An 18,515-nucleotide genomic window follows, 5' to 3' on the forward strand; every position below is an offset into this window, starting at 1 on the left:
TTGTTCTTCTTCCTCTTCCTGTTTGTTCGCGAAACGGCATGAATCGAACCTCTAATTGATCCATCGGCACTAAACTGTCACTCCGAGAACCGCAATTGCAAATGGGCAATATTTAATAAATGCATCGTTATTTCTGCGGTTTTAATGCAAACTGTACTCTTGCTCTTTTTACTGACTGGTTTTCGGTTACGCTCAGTAACAGGTCGAAAATCACTACGCAAGTGTTTCATAATTTGAAATTATTCAGTATGAGAGCTTTACTTCGCGCGTTTGTACAACCGCGTGAAAAAATTCAAAATTAGGTGTCTACGTTTTTCAACTATAGATTTTCCTAAATTCTGCGAAATTTCTAACGCAACATCGATATTTCTTATAATCTTTCATCATACAATGCTTTTTTCAGTTTCAGACATTCTATCTCTGATCTTTCCAGTGATTTTATTATAATACTTTAAAATATTATATAATAATAAACATTAAATATTGTAATATACAAAAACGAAAATAAAAAATTGTGTTAAAAAATTTCATTACGTAAGACAGAGTTGCACAGAAAAGAATAAAATCAATGCCTCAGAATCGTAGCGTCAAATTGCATGAAAATGATGTGATTCTCCGTAGCGCGAGCCCGGAATCACGTTGGAATATAAAAACCGAAAAACGGTGGAAGGGTGAAAAACGGAGAGAGAAAAAGGAAAGATAAATAGACACGTCGGGATCCCCCGGCTGCAGTTTTGCAGAGCTTTTCATATGCCGCGGCATAGTTTGGCTCCGATATAGTGATAGTAATAAGGTGAAATTGGTGGGTGTGCATTCGCAGCACGCCCAGTTGTCAGACGGGCGCTACTACCGCGTCTCGGCCCGAGGCTGAGTGCCGTACCCACTCGGTATTATTATTCCGCCTGTTACTATCATCATTATTATCTCTCCCGAGAAGTGTTGTCGGTGGCGCCATCTCTCGGCTGTTGAGCTAACCACGTGGGAAATTAAAGTTACCGCGATTAGCTCGGGCGTGCGTTTGTTTTTTTATTCCCGCGAGTCAGGAGCGTGCGAATATTTGGGATTTGAAAGGCAGCATCGTTCATCCCACGAGTGTGAAAATTTGTGGGATTTGATGCGCCATTTTTTGGAATATAGAATTTTGAATAAGGTTGGTGCAAACGCAGAGATTTAATGCTGCAATATTAGCGTGGCTTACAATTCGTAATACATAATTTGACATTAATTAAATAGGGTGGCTAGGAATTATAATGAAATATGATTTAAAGATCGTATAAATTTGTAGGCGAAGGACGTCCCGCTCATTCGCGAAAATTGATTCTGAATTTGACGATTTGTTTCTCTTTTCTATTATCTGGCAGGAATTAGAACGCCCTCTGAAAAGATGCATGCTATTCGAATGATGAAACAAAATACATATGATTTTAATTTATCCACCCTAACGAAATATAATAATACGTATTATACGATGAGAGAATATGTGGAAGAAAATAAGCCTCGTAAGATGTAAATATAAGATTGAAACAACGTTATAACTTAATGCTAAAGGTAAGTAAGGCCTCTAGGGTTTCACTAACGGTCAAATTAGCACCATAGAATTAGGGGGAGATGATAATATGAAAATAATTTCTTCAGTCTGATACGCGAAGCTTTGACATAGTATCAAATATACCACGAGGGTTAAATACAAATGTACGAATATCATACAAATTATTATAAAGACTACAAGTGTCTACGAATTTTAGTCTTTTCAAATTTATAACCTCCGAACGAATCGAGTGTAATGCAATATCCTAACCAATCTGTAGTACGTACATACATTCTACATCTACTACTAAGCGGTAAATATCTATGAATTCTACGAGGCTTAACATCGGTCCCTTTTTAGCCTAGGAAAATCAGGCTTGCGGAACCCTTGTCCTTGTTTCGAGTACACGAACTTTTCGACTCGTCATTCGACCAGTGGACGTGCGGTAAATCCACTGCGTTATCCATAGCTTCGGCTCTTATGTTCAATTCTTCCTGAAGATACGACTGCTGCTGTTTCACTGGAGACTCAGCTATTCGCTCCTTGTCGTTCAAGGACATCATCTCCCATTCTTCCTCCAATTCTTGCAGTAATTTCTCTCTCGCGGCCCGTTCATCCTCGCTCAAGATCGCGTTGTCCTCTCGGACTCGTGCTTCCCACAAAGACTTGGCCTCCTCACTGTGTGATGACGAATTTCATGTGTAGAGATCATGTATACACGAAATATGGAGAAAAAAAACGTCGTGGACCAAGACTGGATGAGAATTAACGAACTACTGAATTCTCTATCTGTCGATTTTTCTTCTTGAAGTGCGACGATAACAATACAGGAAGAAGCACAAGAAAAACTCAGATACAACTATGAAGATGGAAATCGTATGAAAAAAGAAGAGTTTTGAGAGTGAAATATAGGTAACATAAGAAAACTTGGAGACCTCTAACTTGGAAAATTCATGGGGTTCGCACTTAATACCTAATTATCTCTTTGCAAATCGTTACGCAAAGGATTGGGTAATAGATCCGGGTGGAAAAGTCAAGGTGATTTATGTGTATAATATAAAATCGAAAAGCGAGGTGGAGAAATTCACGCTTCATAGCACATGTACGCTAGCGCAAGAAGAACGCAAAGCGTGACGTAAAATGTGTCTGGATAAAGGGGAAAAAAAATACAAATTTCGTACGCAACAGCCTATAAGCATTCGACACAACGGGATTCCCGCAGTATTTCGTAGAGTAAGTAGAACAAAAATGTAAATTTGATACATGTGTAAAGCAGGTCACAATTGGCAAGTGACAAATCGTGTTGAGAAATACGGTTTTGGCTTTTGGCCTGCAGTGCAAATCTTTAGAACGTTATAGAACTCGGAAAATATGTGATTCATCGCTATAAATTGCCACATTGCCGTGACGTTTACAGCTATAATAGATATATCGCGTTATACACATAATTGTTATTTTCTCACGGCAAATATACATATAATTGAAAATCATTTCTGCATGTATAAGTATGTACGCCCCTATCTCCTTCGTTCGTCACTTTGGCCGGTCGGCGATCAGCCAGGAATTTGTATCGCGTAAGACGTTACGATCGATACTAAAAAGAGTTCTTATTAAGTCACAAGTACGTAATCAGCAGCAATAAATAATGAGGACCAAGGCCACTCGTAAAAAAAGAGCTTAAGACTTAATTCCGATTATTTTTTTGTTTTTTTTTTTACAGTGTTATGGAAAGAGGTAACGTTAGCGATAAATATCGGGAAATACCAAGTGCGCCGTTTGCGTTCACTTATATTAAGGGGGTAAATACGTCCACCGCTGCTAGAAATTTATATTTGTATGGTTGTATTTTATGGAGTATATTGTGAATTATAACACAAGATATTGATTAGACATTATATTTTAATTATTCAAAAGTAAGAGAAAAAAAATGTTCAAGAAAATTATTTGTGACAAATTACATGTGTATTGAAATTCTTTAGGTCCCTGTTGCGCTTCATGGTTGACATGATTCCGTCGTTCTGGGTCGATGGATTTGAAAAATTCAAAAAGATTCCTGCACAGTAATGTCTTCGTTACAGTCTATCGAGCCGGATATTTTAATTTCACAAAAATTAGCATTTTATGACATTTTAAAGGTTGAAGGAACCGTTTTCATCTAAAATTTCATTCTCTTCTGGTTCATAGAAAAAGTATTCAATTAGACATCATAAAAATGGTTCAACAGGCTATAACGAAAACATTACTGTAGAAGAATCATTTTTAATTTTTCAAATCCATCGACTTGTACCGACGGAATCACGTCAACCGTGAAGCGCAACAGAGGCCTAAAAAATTTCAATACACACGTCATTTATTATAAATGATTTCCTTGGCCGATTTTTTTCTTACTTTTGTATGATCAAGAAATAATGTGTAATAAACATTTTACGTTGTATTTCGCAACACACTCCATAAAATACAATCATACAAATATTAATTTTCGCCAGCGCCGGAGCTATGTACTCCCTTAAACACTGGTGAGAACTGCGAAAGAAAATTGACTAACCTGTAAATTAGGTGGTCATTCCCACTCGTCTCGCGTTTGTCCATCAGCTTCATTCTATCGGCCAACTTCGTCATCTCTGAGTGTCTGTTCTTATTTTTAACTAAATTTTTGAAATTAAAAATTTCGACTTCCCTCTGAAGTTCAAGTCGGTTTCGCATGTCCCTAAGACGAAGTGCTTCGCCCCAATTTTGCTTCTTGCAAACCTGAACCTCCCTGTTCGCCAAATCCTGTATCTCCTCCAGCAATTGACTGTGAGTGAGAAAGCAGACCGGTCGTTTAGCGGGATCGTCGTATTTCCAGGAGAAATTTATGTTGTCGGTAGATGAATTTTTCCTGTTAGTGAAGCCCTCGGAACCCGGACTCGAAGCCTGAGACCGGTTACCGCTCTCGTATATCTGCTCGAGTTCCTGATCAGCAGTTGCGTAGCGTTGATCGAACTCGGATTCCTCCGGATCCTCTGCTTCTCGTTCTCCTTCAGCTTCTTTGGAGGTCTCCGAGACACGTTTCGCCGGGCTGGCCTGCCTCATGTTTGTATTTGCCAGGCTCCTACCCGAGTTGTTCGAAGGGTTGCCGTAATGTCTCCTTTCCGAAATCGCCGCATGTCCCGCGTATCCCATCACGCTTTCCTGTAAGATGACAAGACATTGAAATGAAGTAGCGTCGTTTTACTTTTACCAGATTATAGATTTGATAAGGCCGGCTGCGACAGCGTTATACTGAGCAAAAAACGGGGTTAAAATGATTTCCGATTCGTTCATCTTACCTGATCTTCCTGCATCTGACGTACGGACGAAGCAACAGAATTATAATCAGCCTCTTCCCTGTGCTGACGCTGGTTTGACCCTTCGTCAACGCTGTCAGTAGCGGTTTCGTAGTGTCGCCTTTCCCCGGTGTGCTTAACAGTCGACGTCGTGAAAGAGTTGCCGAAGCTGTCGATGTTGCTACCGTACATCATGTGCCCTTGGATGTGACGCTTCTCACCGTGATGACGATTCTCCGGATTTTCCTTGCGGCTCTGACAGTCGGAGGAGTAATTCCTCAGATTGGTTTGCTCCATACTTAGGTTGGAATTTCTGCAAGCATCAATGTGGTGTTCACCCTGATAATGACGAGAAGAAGCACCGCCAGTCTTGCATTCGCACGGACCGTTGCACGATTGAAAACAACCGTAATTGTGCGGATAATAAAGTGCTTTCTCCGTTTTTTTCATGTCGAGCTGCTTCCTCAAGTTGTCGACGGAGGCTCTGTCAGGTCCGTCTCTTACAGAAGGCATACCGGCGGCCGCCCGCTCTGCAATTTCTCCCCTGTAACCGGCGTCCTCATCCTTCAGCATTTTTCTCAGACTGTTCTGTCGCCGACGAAGTCTGTCGGCCTTGGATTTACCGTCAATGAATTTATTATCACGGTAAAAACCCCCAGAGCTCCAAGAGTTGAAGTGCTCTGCTAACCTTGACTCCCGTTCAAAATATCTTGCCGCCTGACAGTGATAATCGAATCTTCGGCAAGCTTCGTTACGTTTTTGCACCGCTCGCTGATAATCTCTTTCGCGAAGACCACCGACCCTGATGAAGATAAACAATTTGAGAAACAGGAAGATTCTTTTTAGAACAACGATTCAAAGAAGATTGGATGATCGAGTTAGTCCGAGAAATATGACGACTGATGATGGTTAGCTTTTCGTTAATTTTTGCGTTTAGCGTGTGTAATTGTATTTCAAACTGTGCAGGAGCTTTGATAAATAAGTTACTCATTTTCCCCGTACTTCCGAAAATATTTTCACTGTAGCTTTTGCACAGGTTTTCGTTCTAGAGACGGACGACAGCGGCTTATAGAATCGTGTGCGAATCAAATTTTAAAGCTTGTGCAGTTAGATTCTCCGTGCGAGCTGGTCGGTACCCTAAAATAGAATGTTTCATCGATTATTTGCATTCCTCCGACGATTCTTTTACTGCGAAATTTCGTTCTTAAAACTCGGATAAACTCCTCGTAATTTCCGCGAGGTGGAATTGAATGAAAGCGTCGCAACGGCTTCTCTGACTATAAAAATACGAAAGTACCAGAAGGTATGTGAATGAAAGGCGAGTGAAAGTGTCGTTTACGTTGAATTGCGTTAGCTTTACCTGATTTTCAGATCAGGCTGTGAAACTTTACAGTTAGATTTTGTGCTTGTTATTTTATAATGAATTCATTCTCGCATTCAGTTACTCATTCTTGATCAAAAGTTTGAAAATTATCTATACACACAAAATTCCTGCATTTTGCATTTCTCTCCTCATTAGTAAAGGTTTTTCTCTCTCCCTTTCTCTAGTTCTGATTAATCCCATTAGTTTGCGTGATAATCCATGTTCTTGTAGTCAGTTCTCACTTACATTTTCGTATTTCTCTTATTTACTTTACCTGGTATCTCTAATTTTAATTTCATTCATCTCATCCCTAGTCTTAATTTAAACTTTGTACTCCCCACTGTGATCTTTTCTTTTTTCTCCTGTCTTTCTTTATTTTACCTATTTTGTTTTATTTTTCTGTCCATCTACTTGCTTTTTCCGTTTATATTTTGTCGTATCCTGTATTATTTTTCTGTCGCTACTTGTCTAACATCGCCATGGATGTAACAAACCTCTATCTATCTATCTATCTATCTCGCTTTCATTCTTTAATGCTAATCAATCCTTTTACCAGTTGTTTACGTGCATACGAAGAACATCCAACGACTTCAATCAATATTTCGAATACGGTGCAACCTCTCAATAGAGCCGCTTACGGGCTGTGAGGGGAATACAATTCTCGGTTCCCCGACTCTGATTACAAGCGCTCGTTTTCGAGAATTAGTTCTCGACCTTCTCAATAGTACCGCACGAAAATGTGCAACCTTCGTACCTTTACGTTCCATTTACGTACATACTAATGAATCACTGAAGTACGTATGCACGTATTTCACTAGCGGCATTGTTGAGAGAGACTGCGAAAAACGCCGGAGTACCTAAATGGTAGTTACGCGGAGAATTTTCAAAATTACGACTACTTTTCTCAAATAAAAGAGTTAAATAACTTTGCTCTTATGTGTAGCTGAAGAGAATCACGGCTCATATTCCTCATGCAAAAATCTGCAAATACGATAAACAATGACGGGAATGAGACGACAAATCTCAACGCATGCAATCAATTACGTGCAACAGAAATCCAAATAAATATCAACATTCGAGGACGATATTACTTTCCCATTTTTGGCAAACGCAAAATACCCACGAGTAGGTACGTCCACTCGGGTTTGAGACACTTCCGCTTCCGCCGCCCTCATCATCCGTCACTAACGTTGAATGAGATGGAGAAAAAATTTTAAGAATGAACAAGCGGGGTACACGCTTCGGGAAAAATTCCGCGAAACATTGAAAATTGCATTGTAAACAGTTACAGAGGGGGCGGCAAGGCGGGATGTGGGTGTGAAGGGAAGACGATACGCATAGCTTCGCGAGCGTAAGGCGTAAGCACGAAGTTGCAGAGACGATACGGCCTAGAAGACCATCTATTTTTGACCTCGCGTCCCGTGTGACGTCACGTGCCAAAAATACCCGAAAACGGGGGGAAGCAGCCAGGGGGGCCATCGCGCGAGTTACAGGTCTCGATGTCTCGACTGGATTCGAAAAAGTGGCGTAAATCCAGTTATTTCGAGGATTCGTTGCCAGCGCGTGGACCTAGAGTAGTCTCGCGACGGCGGCTGTTGGGCGTAACATTAACGTCCGTAAGCGTTAATTGGAATATAAAACATATATATATATATATACAGCGCGAATTCGAAACTCGGTGGAATATTTTCTTTCTTCTTGTTCTCGTTTTCGTTGTTTATTTGATGTTTATTTTTCTCGTGAAAACCGCGAATTAAGCGCCGAGAGAATTGGTGCAGCTAGATAAGCCCCTCGGCGTAAAATAGGCCGCGTATTAACGGCCGCAGGGAAGTAACGCGGAAGAAGAAGAGCTTGCGAGAGTGTCGAAGACGAAGAGGAGAGTGAACAAGTTTCTCCACGTCGTTAGCCTCATCGCTCAACGAATTTTTTCCCGCACGTCTACGAAGCGCGAGTCACGCGTTTCCACGGAGGATATTTTGTTTTCTTTAAAAATATACGAAACCGCGGTGCGACATCAATTTTGACAATATGCCAGGAGCCGGGGGGCAGCAGCAGCCGCAGCAGCAACCCCAGAGGACGACTTTTCGCCCACCCTGGGTCAAAGAGGGTCCCAACCCTCTGCCGATGCCCGCCGCACCCTGGACTCTAAATTCCAGGAGGGAATCCAGGCCCAAAACCGACGAGCCACCGGCCTTCACTCAAGTCACGCTCAAGGTGAGTTTTGAAATTCTTTTTTCACTCGCAACCCTTGTCGGATTTCGAAAAATATTTTATATTAGCGCACCGCGTCTGGAGAATCTATGGAAGAAAAAAAAAAGAATCGTTGCAACGGATACACTGGAGTGCGAGAAAAGTTTGAGGAAATTGTAGGGAAGCCGTGTGTGGAATGGGAGAAAAGTATGTTGAGGCCGCGAGTCGAGGATCATGCCATGTCGAAGATCACCCTGAAATAGAATACGTGGCGCGCTTCAGCAGGTGGGTTACATTATTTACGTACGGACCACGCCGATCGATCAGCAACGAAACTTTGAGGCAACTGATCTTTGACCAAACTCGCCGAGAGCAAACAATTTCGCGATTTGAGTCAGTAACACGTTACTGTAACGATGCATGTTCGGGAAAAAATCTTTGAAATCTGAAGTCTGAAATTACGTAAATCGTACCGAATCAAATATACCTATATTTTTTTAAAAGCCAACTCCTCGAATGTCATTCTAAAATTGCAAAATAATGAAATTCTTCCTGATGTTTCGTGACGTTAACGTCACTTGCTTCCACCTTGTGAAAAAATAACACCAAGTGTAGCGAGCAGTTTTTTCTTTTTTGCAATTTATTTGATATTTAAGACGAATAGCGATCACGTCTGCAATTACTCGACATATCGTAGCTTTGTAAAACTTTCCCCCGGTTTGTACAATTTCTTTTGTAAATCACTCCCACGTTTCATTCTGAATAATCGGCGAAACGTATTTCCGGATTTTTTGAAACGTAACGAGAGTTGGAAGATTAATTTGAAACTATTTGGATATGGAGCAGCAAGGAAACAAAAAAAAAAAAAACAAAAAAAAAAACGAAAAACATTGGGGAAAAAAATTACTATTTTGAAATTTTGCAGTGACTTTGAAGTGGCCAAGTTTTGAAAATCTAAATTACCGCTTTGCCGTATTATAATTTACCGCAATTCAGAGATTCGTAAATTTTACAGATTCGTAAAAAACGTGTCGTCCGAAACGTGAATCGTTACAATAACGTTACTAATTTCAGCCTCGTGTAAAAAAATTTACAAGAACCGCAGCGTATAATAAAATTTTCGTACAACGATTTCGTAGAGTTATCGTTTTCTTTCAAGTTCTCGTAAACTTTGCCATGGCGATATCATCGATCCTGCAGTAACGTTTCTCAGATTCAGCTGCCGCGTCGTGCAAAAACTACAAGTGCGACCGACAAAGAAGTACAAAATTAACCGCGAATCCAAAATTGCGAAAAACTGCGCGCCAGAGTTAAGAAGTTTATATTTATTTATTATACCTACCCGTTATTTCGCAGTATTTCCTGTATTGTAAATCCACGCTATCATGCAAAGACCGTTTCCTGCGGTACTTTCTACGTGGTTTTAGCAATACACCGTAAATATTGCTCCTGCAGTTTCCGGTGAATGGACAAATATTTACGGGATATGGATTTGTTGCAAAAAAGGAACAAAAAAAAAAAAAAAAATTATGAAACTATGCTTTCGGTGCAAAACCATTTGCGAGATAAAATGTTAAAAATATTACATCCACGTTTTTCGGTATTGTAATCTTGGTCTCTAACGATGAAACTAGATCTTAGCTTTGCGAACGGATGAAACGAAGACGGATGTCAATTCGTGAAAAAAGCTGCAACATATCACGTTATTCTTGGACCATGGATAACTTTTTTCTAATAAATTAAACACACACACGTAGGTATGTAAAAACGGCATGTGCAGGATAGTTTCGATTTCTCGCTGCGTTCGCAATACTGCACGCATCGGGTCACGATTATATTTAAAGCTACAGGTTTATTTCAAATCCTCGTTGCTGGTTGCGGCCAGCTGTGTCTTCCGTCAACCTATACCTAAATTACGCCGAAATAAATTCCCGCATTCGCGCTCGTTCGTACATGTATCGGATATATATCTATGTGACGTAAAATTTATCCATCCGTCCGCGACATGCGTATACCATACCCTATAGAATGAAACTGCCGACGGATCACGGGGCGCGGGTCTATTGATAGGAATTATACGCGTAGACGACGACGAAGCGACGATATTCGAGGATGTGCATTTGACGTCCTCTCAACCGGCCAATAAAAAACCCTCCTGGCGGAGAGACGAATAACAACAATAATATTGGGAAAGCCGTGTTTATTTAAAGACGGTCGGATCGACCGTGTTTGTCTCTCTTTCTATCGGTCGAGGACTCGAACGAGCGGAGCCCCCCCAATGACGTAAGTTTAATTTGTACGCCCGTTAGTGAGCGCGTGAAACTCCCCACGAGGCGACGGAGTGAAAAAGTGCTCCAGGTGTCCGATGAGAAAAGAGACAAACGCAAATTGACGCGATTTTTTTCTCTCTGTTTTTTATTTCCTTTTTTTAACACCCAAATCTCTCGAATGATAAATTTTCCCCAACCCCATCCCCTCAAAGTATATTTCATATTATTGGCGACGCATCGAGAAAACAATACAGCATTTTTTTTCATTTTTGCGATTCATCAACGCCGAAAAATCACCGAAACATTCACTCCGACATAAATTGTTCCTCAGTGCGACAATTATAACTTCAAAAATAATTTGAACATCGATAAATCAATCGGAGTGAATTTTCCGCGTATAATATACATATATCTATATATCTATACCGACAACATCTGCGTTCGATGGATTTCTGGGCAGCAATAACTGCGGACGATGAAGACGGCGTTGATTATTGGCACGTATGTAACCGTAAAATCTCGAGGTAATAAAATAGACGTACATATGTAAAAGAAAGAAGAGGATTTACTCGCGGATTTATGTACGCGGCTCGTGAAAGGAGAGGAAAAAAAAAAATGGCGCTTGGCCACCGCTCGTTTCGTCAATGTCGAATTTTTCCACACTGAAGGTCGTACGTATAATACTGCAGAAGTTTGAAAGCCTCAAGATTCTCTGTGAATTCATGCGAACCCTTCAACCTGAACGCAGTCGAGCATCGGAAAACTGCAGTTGCTTTGTAAGATCATTCTATATATGAAAAGCCAATACAAGATCTATCAGAATTTGCACGGTGAACGCGAATTGTGGCGTGCGAGTTGTAGAAACGAGTTGTGTTGTATTACGGGTTTCGAATTAGATGAGTAATTATGAAAAACGACGAGGTTGACGTTAGTAACGTTATCGTAACGAAACCTTGAGAAAAAAAATCACTATTTTATTATTTTTACAATGATTTTGGGGGAACTAGGATTGCAAAATCTTAGTATATTTCGGTTTATTACAGTTTACTGAATTTCAAACAGTTCTAAAATTGCGAAATAACGGTTTTTCCTCAGCACGAATCGTTAGGCTGACGTTGCTAACTAAAACATGATGAAAAACTAACAACAACGCGCAATGCACATGCAAAACTTTCGTAATTGCGGATGAACCGCAGACTATAAATTACAAGCACGTCTATTACCAAGTCGACGAAGACTTGTACTTGTTCACTGACGTTCGATATATTTCTTTATCGAAAGAAAAAAAAACTAATCCGCGTAAATCGCCAGTGATTTGTATAATGCGTACAATGTGTCTGTATTATAACGCATACATTGACAATGAGGACACGGTAGTGCGGTGGATGCTAAAAACAACGCTATAAATTTAACCGCTGGTTTCACCGGGTCGTTAATCTTTCGTCTCTCGAAGATACCTAGCGACGCGTAGCGCAGCAGCTTCCCTGCCTAAAAAATTTGTCGTTCCGTATTTGCGGCCACGAGCCACGTTTCAATTTTTATCCCAATTGGGAAAAATTCGTTAGAAATTCATCAATCCCGCTGTGATTGTACCGAGATCGAATATTGACGAGAAAATTTCGTTCCGCTGTTTTTCAGAGCGTTCCAAAGCCGGTCGAAGCTCCGATCAATTCGACACCCGCAGCCGCCGAAGCGCCGACACGAAAACAGAGCAAGATCACAATCATCCCGTCGCAGCCGAATACTCGAGAAGCCGCGAGTAAACCGGAAACGGTGAGCAAACCGGAATCCGCGAAAACAAAACCCCGGGAAAATGGAAGACACGAAGCTCACTCCAGACCCCAACTCGAGCGGCAAATTCGCGTCGAAAAATCAAGATCTCGCGCCGATGTCGTTCCGCTTTCGAAGAGCGAAAGCACAACAGGTGAGGATTTGTATACTTTTGACCAGTTTTTAGTCGAAATGTCTCCTTTGTCGATTGTTGTTGGGGTTTATTTATTTGTTTAATTATTATATTTTTTTTTACTTCAACTTTTGTCTGTCGACAAATTGATTTTAGCACTTTCCAAAATTGTTGTCAACCGTTTTGAAAAGCAACGAAACTCAGATTTTTTCACACTTCCAAGTTTCGGGTTAAAGAAACTGGTCGATAAGGGAAACCGAACCGTTCCGATTTTCATTTTGAAAAATGTTTAAACCCTCAGGAGCACCCACACTATCAAAAAGCTCATCGAGGGCGGCCATACCGCCTCCACCGCCTCCTAGACCACCACCTCCACCGCCGGCTAGAACGATCTTGAAGGAATTGCCACCCCTCAGCGAAAAACAGCAAAAAGTGATAGAGGCTTTGAAATCGAGGCCAAGAAAGCGACCGGATTGGGCATGTATGATGAAGGAAGTAGAGAGTGGAAAAAAATTAAAGAAGGTTAAATGCAACGACAGAAGTGCCCCGATACTCGAAAGAGTCAACAAAGTTGTCGAGGACCCTGCCGGTGAGTTTTACAGATCAATGCGCCCAACTAGTCACGATTTTGTAATCGACCACATTTTCGTTCTCCCCACTTTTTTGTTTTTTAATGTTTCCCAAAAGAAGAACTATACCGATTTGTCTTACGACAAAGATAATTATGATGGCCTGTGAAGCCGATTGAAATTTTTTCAAAATTTCTAATGCGTTGATTAAAAAAAAAAAAAACGAAAACGAAAAAAGAAAAAAAAATTATTGACAGGTTTCGTCGGGTTACTTTTAATGATGTAATTAATTAAGAGAAAATAAATATTCCGCCTCATCACCCACGACAAAGGCGTACCAAGTGTTCGTTATAAAAACCGCATCGTGATTCTACTTTTTGGAAGTCTTCGGTCGGCCGTAATGTTCGTTACCGTCTAATTGATGCGAGGCAAATGCAGGAAAAACGTCAGTACAGTAGGCTGTAATTTTTGCCTGAAAACAAAATCTCTCGACGGTTTTTAACCATCAATGAAACGCACGCGTTATTTCAAACAACTAGTGGAACGTGACAAGCGGATTATTATGATTTTCTTCTCCTCCTCGCCCGAACGATTTGTAAAGATCTTCAGAGAAACCGGCGTTAGATGGATCGGACAATGTCACAGTAACGAGTTCTAAATTTCTCGCAATATTTGTATTATTTTGTTTCCAACTGTGCTCGTTTTCTCTAAAAAAAAAAAAAAAAAAAAAAAAAAAAAAATACGAAGTTACTGAAACGATTACTACAGGTGAATCGAATGGATTTATTGTAAAAGAGAAAATTTTTCTGTTTTTCCCTTTGCTTTTTCTTTTTCTTTTTTTTTCCCCCGGGATCCATTTCAGGCAATGCCCATTTTGTGTTCGAATCAGAGAAATCGAACATGCACAACAAGCTGCTGCAACAGATCCAATCGGGGGTGAAGTTAAAAAGCGTAAAAACCAACGACAGGTCAAAACCGATGCTGCAGGGCCTGAGAAAGTTCCGTAGGCAGATGACGATCGAGGAACAGATACAAAAGGCCGAAGTAGCACCCGTGGACGAGGTCGTTCCCGACGAGATGGACGACATAGACGCGGTCCGCGACGACCTTCAAAGTACGAAACAGATGTTGGCTATCGAGCTGCGAAACAAAGAGGCGGTCGAAAGGGAGAACAAGAGATTGCAGGCGAGGATTTTGAATCTGGAGGTCGAGCTCGAGCGCGAGAAGTCTCAGAAGACGGTTCAAGAGTACAAGAAACAGGACGAGAAGTTGGCAGAGGCCCTGAAGCAAGAGGTTGATCAGGCGAGAAAAGAGGCTGAACGTATGGAGAAGAACTTTGCTGCGGTTGCAGAGGAGAAGGATAAGATGAAGAACGAACTCGAGGAGATGAAGAGGATGTACGCGGCGTTGGAGAGACGCATGAAGGCCGGTAAGTTGATCGAGCCGACTATTGCCGTGAGGATGAAGTTGGCAACGTTACTCTAACGACGCGGGTTGAGGAAAAATCGTCACTTCGCACCTTTGGGAATTTCGAAAATTTAATAAACCATGATCGATAAAATATATTCGCCAAGCCAACGACTTGAAAATTGCTCTCAAACTCGCTCAATAATGATTTTCTTCGCTGATATTTCGTTACATTGACGTTACTAACTTCAGCCTGGTGACTTGATGCGGTCGGACATTGATTCGTAATTTACACACAGTACTCGTAATTACTTGTAAAGCATCAATTGCAGCACTCTTATTCACCGGAAAATTCCACTGCGGTACAGAGGGAATTTGACGCACCATACTTTCACAACGCAGTACAGTCGGACCCATTTTACTGTTATGACAAATTTTATTAATTCTACTGTTCCCTCCCCCTTTTTTTCCTAAACGCGACCGCGTGTAGCCATAAACTCTAATCTGCCAGAGCCATGGTCAGATGTCGATTCAGAGTTTGAAGTAGATGAAAGCGCGGACACGTCCTCGTCAAATTTTTCAGGCATGGCATTAGCTGGGTGTCCCAGTGCCAAGGATGTCGCGAAGATCGCCTCCCAAAAGAGTGTCGATCAGCCGGAGTATGAGAGCGAAGAAGAAGAGGAGGAAAGCAGCGAGGAGGATGAAGACGCTGATCCTAGTGTCGCAGCCGAGAAGCGGGTTCAAAGGGAGCTCAAACTCCTAACTACCAAGATAAAAACCTTCAAGTACGTTCCATGAAATATTTCTTACTACTTTGTCAAACTCGAGTGACAATCAAGAGAAATCATTAGTATAAAATGAACTTGAAGTTAGGTTTAAAATTCGATTGGAAAGTTTTCTTTATAATAAATACAGTGATAATTTACCTGGAACTGTATTCTCCCGTGAGAACCTGAAGCTTGATTCAAGGCCATTGCTGCGCATGAATAATAAGATATTTAATTGAACAATTGGTAAACTTTTTGCACAGGGATAAAGCAGCAAATGCCAAAAAGGAGAGGCATGCATTGCGGGAACAAATAAAACAACAGCAAAAGTTGTTGAAGGAAGAAAATAAGAAATTCAAGCGACTCCAAAAAGAGGTGGATAAAATGGCTAAGCTTATGCACGAGGAAGAGGACGACGAAGAACCGGAGGAAGAGGAAGAGGAAGAAGAAGAGAGTGAAGAGTCTGACGAGGAATCTGAATCCGAAGAGTCGGAGGACGAGGAAGAGTCTGAAAGCGAGGATGATAATGCTCCGGTTGAAAAACGCAAAAACAGTTTACAGGTCAATTATCATTATCATAACTATCATTGTTTAGCGTATCCAAGCAGTGACATCAAAAATAATAAGTCAGTTTGAAAGCAGATCTGAAAATGAAATTTTAAAGTTGACAATTATTTAAATTTGCATTTAATACTCCGCGGCGCTCTAATTTTTACTATTATATTTCACTATCTCTGCAGGCACAAGTCAAAAGGCATGAAGGGCGTTTGGCTACGCTCAAGAAAGGAAATTATCTACTCAAGGCAACGGTTGACCGTTTAAAAGACGATTTAGCGAGGCAACGTGAAGAAAGCATTACTCTGCAGGAAGATTTAGACTCCGTATTAGCCGAATTAGGCTGATGCATCAATGGTACATCGATACAATGTTAATCCATATACATTATGGTGTTTCAGAAAAATACAATTTGCTATTTTCCACCGTGGCATCCCCTAAAAGGTTTTGTTAAACCTAAACAAACTTTATACAACGTGCCATGGTGGATAATCACGAATAATTTTTATCTGAAACACCCTAATATACATACAATACATACATACATACACAATATAAATATACATTATACACTGTACACGAATGATACTAAAAAACATAATAATCGTTTTAAGCATACGAATAACAGTAGTCATTGATAATGGTACCATGATGAATTACGTATATTTAAAAAAAAAAAACATATACCAAATATCAGCTATCCCTGCACAGTCGCACCTGTGTTTTTCTATTAAATTTTTTCGATCACTTTAAGGCTGTTTTCATGATGTTAAGAGAGATTCAAATACATTAAAATTTGATCAAGAGATTTGTTGTTGGGTGAATGGAATTTTAGATCATTTGCAGTGCGTACCATAATGGGAAAATGTATGGGTGCGTAGGCTGCAGGAGTGCCGTGTGACCATGTACGGCACAGCCGAGTCACGAATCAGAAAAATCGATTCTACGTCGTACACGTAATTGTAAAACTAGCTAATAATTAACGTATTTATACATTGACAAGCTACTGTATTTTGTTTTTGCAATTTGAATTGTAAGATATTTTTTTTAATAAAGAAAAGATATTGGCTGTTGATTAGATCTCGTTACGTATTTCAGGCTGCACCACCGAGCCGGTTAGTAACAGGCATTTTCACTCACATTTTCTCCAATTCCCGTTACTCCTCACCTTTATAATCACTCTTCAATTCCCAGTTGAGACGCCCAAAAGAATACTGCGTAGCTTGAAACACTGCAACACAAATTATCGATCGCCTTTAACGAAAGCAAAAACTGACAACTGCGTGTTAAGGTTACGACGTTGAGACAAGCCGATTTACGATGCAGTGGACATTTGAAGTTTCCAAACTGTAACGTACTACGTGACAATTCCCTAGCAACTGTCCTCTGGATACCCTAGAATCCAAGGTAACATAGGGAATTTTGAATTTATCGTACGGGTGCAAACACGCGGAAATATTTGAAGATGGATAAGATTCTTGAATTGATTGAATAACTTTTAGTGATAACAGGGTACGTAAGCGTATAATGAGAATTGCGAAATGCCTGGTTTTAGACAGATGTTCAATCATGTCTGAATACGATTTTTTTTTTGACCCAAACGAACTTTTTACGGGGTGCCATGGTGAAAAATCAAAAATTATTTTTTTCTGAAACGCCCTGATATACTATACATAATAAATACACACTATACGCTGTATAGGAATGATGCTACAAATCATAATAATAGTTGTAAGCGTACGAATAACAGTAGTCATTGTGAACGTACTAAGATAAATTACATGTATAAAAAAAAAGAAAACTCAATTACACACATCACGGACTTAACACACATACATCCCTGCACAGTCGCACCTGTTTTTCCTAGTACATATTTTCGATCACTTTAAGGTTATTTTTCACGAGGTTAAGAGCGATTCAAATACATTAAAAGTCGAAGAAGAGATTTGTTGTTGGGTGAATGGAATTTTAGAGCATTTGCAGTGCGTACCATAATGGGAAAATGTATGGGTGCGTAGGCTGCAGGATTGCCGTGCGACCATGTACGGCACAGCCGAGTCACGAATCAGAAAAATCGATTCTACGTCGTACACGTAATTGTAAAACTAGCTAATAATTAACGTATTTACACATTGACAAGCTACTGTATTCTGTTTTTTTTAATGTTAAATTTAAATTGTAAGATATTTTTTTAATGAGGAAAAGATATTGGCTGTTGATTATACATCTCTACGCATTTCATGCTGCATCTACGAGACAGTTAGTAACGGGCATTTTCACTCACATTTTCTCCAAATCCCGTTACTCCTCAAATTTATAATCCCTCTTCAAGTTCCAGTTGAGACGCTTAGAAGAATACTGCGTACCTTGAAAGTTTGAAACACTGCGACACAAATTATCGATCGCCTTCAACCAGAGCAAAAACTGTGTGTTATGGTTACCTACGAGCTACGACGTAGAGACAAGCCGGCATACAATGCACTGAACATTTGAAAATTTCGATACTGCAACGTACTACGTGACAATTCCCTAGCATCAGTCATTTAGATACCCTAGTATCCGAAGTAAGGTAGGGAATTTTGATTGATTCGATAACTTTCAGTAACAATGGAGCTGAATGGAGTACATACGCCACATACACCAGTAACTTAGCGGAAT

General features: G+C 40.4%; 2 protein-coding genes across 8 annotated transcripts; one reads left to right on the plus strand and one right to left on the minus strand.

Annotated features, from left to right (window-relative positions):
- Positions 1–1,151: 1,151 nt before the first annotated feature.
- Positions 1,152–18,322, minus strand: LOC124301558 (uncharacterized). 5 transcript variants are annotated; one of them, XM_046756754.1, is made up of 5 exons: positions 18,142–18,322; positions 17,026–17,088; positions 4,837–5,635; positions 4,074–4,699; positions 1,152–2,206 (listed from the first exon to the last, which is right to left on the minus strand). In XM_046756754.1, the coding sequence occupies exons 3-5, from the start codon at positions 5,404–5,406 to the stop codon at positions 1,885–1,887; spliced, it is 1,518 nt and encodes a 505-aa protein (XP_046612710.1). In that variant the 5' UTR covers positions 5,407–5,635; positions 17,026–17,088; positions 18,142–18,322; the 3' UTR covers positions 1,152–1,884. The 5 variants fall into 5 exon arrangements, with proteins under 5 accessions (XP_046612710.1, XP_046612708.1, XP_046612711.1 ...); XM_046756752.1 differs by having other exon boundaries at positions 16,998–17,088; XM_046756755.1 differs by lacking the exon at positions 18,142–18,322 and having other exon boundaries at positions 4,837–5,445; positions 5,522–5,635; positions 17,026–17,223.
- On the plus strand, positions 7,729–16,932 carry LOC124301557 (glutamic acid-rich protein-like). 3 transcript variants are annotated; one of them, XM_046756748.1, is made up of 7 exons: positions 7,729–8,410; positions 12,295–12,580; positions 12,861–13,148; positions 13,991–14,557; positions 15,026–15,320; positions 15,566–15,863; positions 16,043–16,932. In XM_046756748.1, the coding sequence occupies exons 1-7, from the start codon at positions 8,225–8,227 to the stop codon at positions 16,202–16,204; spliced, it is 2,082 nt and encodes a 693-aa protein (XP_046612704.1). In that variant the 5' UTR covers positions 7,729–8,224; the 3' UTR covers positions 16,205–16,932. The 3 variants fall into 3 exon arrangements, with proteins under 3 accessions (XP_046612704.1, XP_046612705.1, XP_046612706.1); XM_046756749.1 differs by having other exon boundaries at positions 7,730–8,410; positions 15,119–15,320; XM_046756750.1 differs by lacking the exon at positions 7,729–8,410 and adding an exon at positions 10,719–11,157.
- Positions 18,323–18,515: the final 193 nt, after the last annotated feature.

Source organism: Neodiprion virginianus, chromosome 3 (assembly GCF_021901495.1).
Source record: "Neodiprion virginianus isolate iyNeoVirg1 chromosome 3, iyNeoVirg1.1, whole genome shotgun sequence".
NCBI lineage: Eukaryota > Metazoa > Arthropoda > Insecta > Hymenoptera > Diprionidae > Neodiprion > Neodiprion virginianus.